Consider the following 8,484-nt stretch of genomic DNA (forward strand, 5'->3'; position numbering starts at 1 on the left):
AAAAATCTAGCCTGAGATTCAATCTTGGCATTCACATTTACTGTGTTTTCTTGTGAGAAAGAAAAATCTTTATTAAGATTGCCAATGATCTTCTTCAGATCCTTCAATACTTTGGCCTTAGTCTCCTGTCCACACTGTGTTCCTTTGCTGAGTGCAACTATAGTTTCACAGTGAAACATCACATCCTGTTCAAATGTGTCAGCAGATTTTTCTGAGTTGCCAGAAAGCAATGGTGACACATATTCATTGTCTGCACTAGAGGGCAAGGAACACTGTTCACTCTCCTGGACAGCACCAGACAATGATTTGGCACATGCATGTATATGATTACATATGTTAAAATTTAAAATGTTGTCTAAACAGCTGCATTTATACGAATGCACAAATGTTGCAGATGTTACATGTAAGTGAACATTTTCTTTCGCATATCAGTTCTGAATTTTTTACAACAACATACACTTCACAACCAGAGGAAGAAAGCACGTCCCACAACCCATCACCCCAGCATAAAATCATCCCATTTATTATATCTGAGCTATCGTTGTGGCTTGCTTTCACTCTTGACGCCCTAAAGCACTGTTTACGTTTTGAGAGCTTCACTAAGCCCTCATATACTTTGTCTCTCACTAAACATAACAAAGCTTTTAATGACTTGTCCAGCCTTCTGCACTTTTTTCCCTTCTAGATAACTGTATTTAATAACTTTATGTAGGGATTCCAAGTAATTGTTTGTATTAATGCCCAATCGGTGCCTAAAACAATACGCCCACTTTTCCACTCGCTGGCAGTACATGTTAAGAAAGTACCTGCCAAATTCTGCAGTATCCGGATCATTCAATAAGTCTTCCACCACTTTCTCCAGACTACAACTAAAAACATCTATATCCAGTTCAATCTGAAGTCGCTTTAGTGAACTAAACACTGCTGATTTTTTCTCACTACCCCCAGAAGTTCTCCGTAAATTCTGAGACCAGTTACGTTGTATATGCCAAGAACACAGCAACTGGTTTGGCACAGGTCCCATTACTGCTGACAATGCATTATAAAATGCTGGTGCATCGTCAGACATAAACACATTGGTCTTTACAGTGCCCACCCTTTCTCTCACACATTTTAAATAAAAAGACAGTAAGCACATGTCTCCCCTATTTGAAAAACAAAATGCAACTGGCATTCCAGCACCATATCTATCAACAACGACAATTGTAAAAAGTTGAAAATCGTATGCAGTCATGCCATGAGTGCCATCCACACATATTTTATCTTCTCCATACTTTAGAAGTTGTTCGGCCTGAAAGTCTGTCATTATAATAAGAATGAAGTCTTCATCTTGAAAATTAGGATCCACTTGTTTTTGCTGCTTGAAATACAGTACTGGGTTGTCACTTTGTCTCTTCATTTCTTCAACCCACAATTTCACACTCACTGCATAATTTTCATGCTTCTTCGTTGCATAACCAATATCAAAATCCCTTTTTATATTATGCAAATCTTTTTTCTCAAGGAGATGGATTCTCTCCACACTTGCAGCGATTGGTGCACTTCGGACATCTTGTAGAACTCGTCCAACAGGAACACCCTGTGACAGCCGTCCTGAAAAAAGAAAATAAAAATGAAGCACATTGATAGACCCTACGTCTGTTCACACAAATAAATTTGATAATTTCATGTTTCATGTACATACGTGTAACATAATCCATTTTACCTGCCAACTCTGCCCTCTAGTTCCTATGCAGAAATGTTCTTCCAACATCTTGGGTGTGTCCCATATGTTTTGGAAAAATTTAAGCAGCACTTGTCCTCTGTTATTGTCATTTGCATGTTGGATGGACAAGTACTGCCTATTTTATTCGTGCCCATACTTTTGACACACCTGGCACCTGTTCCTTTAGAATTGAAATTGAAAGAGCGATGGCAGTGGTAATATCGAACACGTTTTTCTAGTCACTCCTGCTCCGAACAATTCATTACATAACGAACATGGTTTACTTTTAAGTAAGAAATTTTCCACTCTTCAAAGTCTAAAAAATATGTTAAGGCAGTATTTTTAAGTCATGTACTTGGGACCAACAAAATTTACTAAAACGTGACTAACACAATAAATATAAAAAACAAACCTGCAAGACAACCAAATTCTATCTCCTGGCACTCAAAACTAACGTCATGGTTCTCTTGAATATGCGTTCTCAGTGTGTCATAGGTGAGAAACGAGAGAGAGCACTGTGGCATTTCCGACTGTTTTCCTCCGACTTCATGCCATGCACAGTTATTTGATAACGTTTTAATGAACTGCATCTCATAAATGCAATTCCGCACTGGGGACACAATTCATTGCCTTTTCCTTTTTTAGACACATGGATATCAAGTTCATGAACTTTCCTTATATGGTGTAGAGGATCTTTCGCGTTTTAAACTCTGAACTGCATTCCTCACACTTATAGAGCGTTTCGTGGGAATCACTCATGTTTACTAAAACAAACTAAACAATAATAAGAAACAATTACAAAACGGAACAGCAGCAAAGAAATAACAAGCAGCAGCAACAAACAACGAAAGCAGTTAAATGGAGGAGGATGCTAAGTTCACCCAACCTGGATATGATGTGACGTCATTATGACGTATAAACGCTTTAGTCGATTAACACACCTATCGACTTTTACGAACGTTCGAGATTGTAAACTGTCGTCAGCTAGTGGTTTGTTTTGACACGGTGCGATTCTGATAACAGCTGTGTGGCATCGTATATGTATTTCGCCAAAATAAAAGTAAAAGAGCTGGATATTAATAGAAATATTCCTGACCGTGGCCTTGAAAAAACCACGGACAACACGTTTCATAAAAAAGTGAAGTCTTCTTATGTCCCGACCAGATTAGATTGTGTGATTGTTGTATTGAATGCTTACGCCGAAAATAATATTTATTTATTATCAATATTTTAGTATGGTTTCATACAATTGGTCTTGTCAGTACATATCAGATTGTAGCAGCATACTCTTGCTGACTTTTTTCCTTAATTTACATAGCTGAAAGAGAACTCGTGCAAGTTTGTTAGCTAAGTAATTTATATGTCCATCCCAAGATAGTCTTTTATCAACCATAATTCCAAGTAATTTTACACTCGGACCGCAGAGACAGGTACCTTAGTGTCCAGTAATGACTGGTGTGTAGAATGATTGAATTTCGAACTGAAAAAGAAAAATATGAGGCATTGTTGAAGAAAAATCGTCGACCGGAGATGAAATACAAGGGGAAGTGGATTTCTCAATGTAATCTTAACCAAAGGTTAGTGTCTCGACGCATCTGAAGATTTTGGCTGCTGAGTGCTTCTTCTCACCGAGTACGAATAAATGACGCACTGCAGCTCGGTCAGAAGTACATCAATTTCTGCTTGAGATTCACAATAACCACGTAATTGCCCGTCGTCATCGATACTGAACTCTTTCAGCTTTTCTCTCATTAGTCTCTCGAATGCTGAACACATAATTAGAGACGAGCAAACGAAAAACAGCGCACAGGACACAAACACAGTACAATACACGATTTAAACGCAAGGAACGCAAAACACATTCAAACGAATGGCGCAGAGCACAGCGCCACCCTGTCACAACCTCTCGAAAGTTCACAAAAGTCGAATAGTCGATATACGGTTTGTATCGTTTTCGATGTAGCGTGTGTACGTCATAATGACGTCACATCGTCTCAAAGTCCGGTGAACTTAGCATCCTCCTTAAATGGAGCACAAGGCAAACATCAACATGAATGGCATCTTCGAACAGGATGCCTAGTCACGGGAAACTAACTTCCGGTCAGTAAACGTCAAAACAGCCAAGTGCGTACTGTCGGGAGACACTCCCCTGTGACCAATCATGATAACTTTACTCGAACGAACCCATTACTGTGACCAGTCCAGACTGCTTTTGGCGTCTTGGTCCACTGGAACTGGGAGAACTTCTCAACTGATCATGACTGGCTATGACCTCTACTCAAACGAATCCATCGTCGCCTATGGATCATACAGTATTACAGTCCGTTGCAACCAAGCGAATGCGTTCGACACAGGCATTCTCCCAGTTTCCGTGGTTTGTGACTGGGTGAAAGCTGCTCGAGTTGCGGCCAATGGACGGTTGCAGCCATTTTTGACTGATCAGACGAGATTATACTGTCTACAAAGCCTTTAATAAGCCTCCTCCAAAGAGATAAACGCGCATGTGCAGGGCTTATTGTGCAAGAGCCGATAATTGGCGGCCTCATACTATACTTATTGCTATAAATGACATGCGCATATTAAGTTGGCTCACTTTAGAGAGGATGTGGCATAGGTAAAAATAAACATGCTACGCTAGTGAAATTAAGCTGCACACCACATTCTTAACCAGTGGACATATTGCGGGCACTCCCTACCAACAAAACCAACGATTATTTTTCTTCAGATTAGATAATTTCCAGCATTTGTAATGTTTGGGCATTTAGTGTCTTGTTGTTTATTAACATTGGTACTAATTATCTGCGATGTATTATCAATCGGCAACAAAATATGTATTACCGAAATCAGAGAGACAAGTTAATCAAATTTTCTCTTCATATGCATATAATCGAAATATGTCAAATGGCTCTGAGCACTATGGGACTCAACTGCTGAGGTCATAAGTCCCCTAGAACTTAGAACTACTTAAACCTAACTAACCTAAGGACAACACACACATCCATGCCCGAGGCAGGATTCGAACCTGCGACCGTAGCGGTCGCGCGGTTCCAGACTGTAGCGCCAGAACCGTTCGGCCACCAGCGGCCGGCTCGAAATATGTCAAAGAAAACAGGATCGTTATTAGGAAAGTGGTGTCAGGAATATTTACGAACGTCTTTATTTAACATTTTGTATCAATGGTTGTCCAAGAAGTGCCGACCACAAGTGGGAAGCAGAAACTTTCCATCCTCATACCCGATGTTTTTGGGAAGCCTGCAACTGTCATTCATTCTTTAAATACAGCAGTGAAACACTGTGCTACTTACGTATTTTTTCACGCTTCGCACGAGGCATTTCGAGAATTTTTCATCGTCATGATCAAATATTTACATTACTATTTGTGTGTGTGTTTTTTGTGTCTGCCTGTCTTCCGCTGTTGCCGTCTTTTTGTGGTGTGCCTTTTCCATTATGCAGAAAATATGACACACATACGAACCATCACCTACAATGTTCGTGAAATTTCACACACGGCGTGTGCGCGTGCTTTCCTGTACAATGTAGCAGGCACAATAAGGTACCTTAACCTAAAAAAAGACGACACAAAACAGTTGAAAAGAGGCACAACGCGCATACAAACAGGACACAAAATACTTACTTAACTATATTTACCTGAAAATGAGAATAAATTCTGGATACGCGTATTGTCAAGCATGAAAAAAAAAATACCTCACTGGTGCACAGTTTCATATAAAACCAGAAACATTTGCGCAACGCGAAGACAATAGTGGAATAAACTGGCGCTAAAGGTGGTCAGACAACGAAACACGCGAAATATGCGTTCGAGTACACCCAAAGGGTTCAGATGGTCGAAACTATAACGAAGTTGCGCAAGCGCAGTATAAACAGTTTGAAAACGGTTGTGATAGCTTTACGCGAATGAACCTAGAGACGCACAGTTCACATATAAATGCAAGGACATATTTGAAAACCTCCTTATTGGTCCAATAAGTAACATATGCTAAAAATGGAGTGGCAGTGACTATTTTTCTAAACCTGAGTCTTCGTTGATTCCTAATCAAATGTTTATTCGTCCAATTGATCTTTGGTAGTAATAACTCAGGTACAGCTATCGCCTGTTGTGGAACTAGACGACGCGGTATTTTTGAGTGTTGTGTTGGTATACTACGAGTAGTAGGTATGACGTCACTCAGGGCCGTGTGGTTGTCAAGAATTTCCTTAAAGATTAGTTTTTTTGCATCTCTTTTACTCGTATGTAGCAATACAGTCGCGTCAGTAAGATTTATGAAACATGGAGGAACAGAGACTGACTAAACTGAAAGAATTGGTGAAGACCAATATTGCATCGTACCCCGATTTTCCGAAGCCGGGAATATTATTCAGGTAATTATCATTTTTATAATTTAGTGAAGCATCAGTTTTCCATAGGTATTTGATTTGGCAGATTAAAATACCCACGTGTTCTCATCTTTGTTTTAGAGACATTTTTTCTGTATTGAAGAACCCAGAAGCGTTCCACGCGCTACAGGAGTTGCTGTCAAGCCGCTTATCAAATTTAAATCCCAAACCTGATGTAATAACAGCTTTAGAGTCAAGAGGTTTCTTGTTTGGTCCAGCATTAGCTCTTCAATTGAAACTTCCGTTTGTGCCAATTCGTAAAAGAGGGAAACTACCCGGAAAATTGCACAGTGTGACTTATTCATTAGAATATGGGAATGTAAGTAACTTCATTTTCAATCTACGTTACAGACCACTTACATAAGCAATGCATTCGGTAAACAGAAGGTTATCGTTCTCCAATGTACGTTAAACTGGAATATGTAATTTCTTTGTTCAGACGAATCTTGATAACTTTCATTTGTGTGAAGCATTGTGTTCCTCTACTTCATTCTGTAGGATATAAACCTCCACCCATGTGCCATTTTTGTACTCATAGTGAATTTTATCACATTAATGTTTACATTGGATCACTATTTTCATTGCCTGACATCACTAAGATTTATCCACAAATTGGTTAACTCTACATATTGCAGGACACAATTGAAATACAGGAGAGCAGCATTGGAAAAGGGCAGAATGTTGTAATTATTGATGATCTACTGGCTACTGGAGGTAAGTAACGAAATAAATGGTCAGGAGGAATGTCTGTTAAGAGTTGTCAGCTTTGACCATTGATGTAATGTTGATGGCTGCTATGATGTCACTATTTGGTACATATATTTACTGTTTTGTTAGTTGGTGAAGCAAATGAATGTGAAAACAAAACAACGTGGTTTTGGTAACAGACTGATCTTTAGCTTAGCCCAAGATCTGGGTTAGTTTGGAAGGTGACAGTTTGGTTATTAGTCAAAGTTAAAAAACCTTGTTGTGGTGACAGACTGATCTCTGCATTAGACCATTGCAAAAAATCTTCACAGGGTGTGCATCTGTTGGGTGATGACATGCATGAGACTGCCAAGTTTTGTGCATTGCCCTCAGAAATGGAAGTGAGAGGTGATCTAATCATTGAGTATCAAATGACCCCATTGATTCCACTGTGACTGGATAATTTTAACTATAGGGGTCCAATTTTTATCCAGCTGAAAGCTGTTGTCACGATTTATAATCTTATCAGGTAGTAGCATTTCCACCAGTTCTGTAATTACTGAATCCCAAAAACTGTCATCATTTTGTTTACAGCATTTGTCGCTGGTCCAAGCTGACGACTCCTATCGAATATTCCTACTTATCCAAAATAATAATCTATAATCACCATATATAAAATTGATTTAGTAACTCAATTCGTCTCATTTCCAGGTACTCTTGGAGCAGCTTGTTCACTTATTGAGAAGTGTGGTGCAAATGTACTGGAATGCATTGTTGTGATTGAACTTCTAGATTTGAAAGGGAGAGATGGCATACATCAACCTATACATTCCTTAATACAGTTTTAGGCAAATAATATTGTACATTCCATGGCAGCACTTATATTTACATTCCATATACATGGAAGAAGTAATAAGTCCTTAATACATACCAAAAATGTTCAACAGAAGGCTGTGATGTTTTGAAATTGTTGTACTCATTCTATGTTGTATTATTTGATGCAAAACCTCAACTGTTGAATTAAATCCTTCAGTATTAAACTTTGTTTTGAAAACATTTATAACTTGGTACAAATTAAAATATTTATTTAGCAAGAGTAATTTTGTTACAAAATGCATATGTGGCTACCCATATTAGTAATATTGTGAGATTGATATTTTATCACAATTGGAAGTAATATTTTTTATAAGACTGGAGAGCAAATCACATTTTTTATTAGTTGTTATAGCTGTAGTTGGAGAGTGAATTATTGTACAGTGTTCCTGAATACACCAACAACAACTTAAATAGCATATGCCCCTTTCTGCCCGTGAAAGATGTACTTCACTTTATACCAGTTGTTATTCAAACATTGATTCTAAACAATGCTAGGTTTTACTGCTTGTAAGTTGGATCGAGACATATGTGCTGTGACGGGGCCCATCTCCAGAATGAAACTCATTTTCTCTTCTCTACAATCGAGAGCCCGTTTATTAGCTTTACAAGAGTACTTGCTCTTCAGTCTTTCAGCATACTGTTGCCTATCTCATTTGCTATGTATACACTGCAGCTCTATGCTGCTTTGGGACTTGAATCCAGATTTCTACATTCTCCAATTGATTTTTCTAAGTATTCCCAGTGGATTAACTGAAAGCTTTAGTTTCTCTCTCGAAATATCTGACAGAGCAGATCTGTTGTCTGGTGTCTTTTGACAGCTA

The 8,484-nt window shown here is 38.6% G+C and overlaps 1 protein-coding gene across 1 annotated transcript; it reads left to right on the plus strand.

Moving 5' to 3' along the window:
• The first annotated feature begins 5,557 nt into the window (after positions 1-5,557).
• Positions 5,558-7,827, plus strand: LOC126262498 (adenine phosphoribosyltransferase). The gene is made up of 4 exons (XM_049959164.1): positions 5,558-6,085; positions 6,182-6,419; positions 6,736-6,814; positions 7,499-7,827. The coding sequence occupies exons 1-4, from the start codon at positions 5,994-5,996 to the stop codon at positions 7,633-7,635; spliced, it is 546 nt and encodes a 181-aa protein (XP_049815121.1). The 5' UTR covers positions 5,558-5,993; the 3' UTR covers positions 7,636-7,827.
• Positions 7,828-8,484: the final 657 nt, after the last annotated feature.

Source organism: Schistocerca nitens, chromosome 6 (assembly GCF_023898315.1).
Source record: "Schistocerca nitens isolate TAMUIC-IGC-003100 chromosome 6, iqSchNite1.1, whole genome shotgun sequence".
Classification (NCBI taxonomy): domain Eukaryota; kingdom Metazoa; phylum Arthropoda; class Insecta; order Orthoptera; family Acrididae; genus Schistocerca; species Schistocerca nitens.

What these genes read in the sequence shown, in the direction of transcription:
- LOC126262498 (XM_049959164.1), top strand. Translation starts at nt 5,994, where the DNA reads ATGGAGGAACAGAGACTGACTAAACTGAAAGAATTGGTGAAGACCAAT. An exon ending in ATTCATTAGAATATGGGAAT is followed by an intron (nt 6,420 to 6,735) that starts GTAAGTAACTTC and finishes TACATATTGCAG; the next exon opens with GACACAATTGAAATACAGGA. An exon ending in TGATCTACTGGCTACTGGAG is followed by an intron (nt 6,815 to 7,498) that starts GTAAGTAACGAA and finishes TCTCATTTCCAG; the next exon opens with GTACTCTTGGAGCAGCTTGT.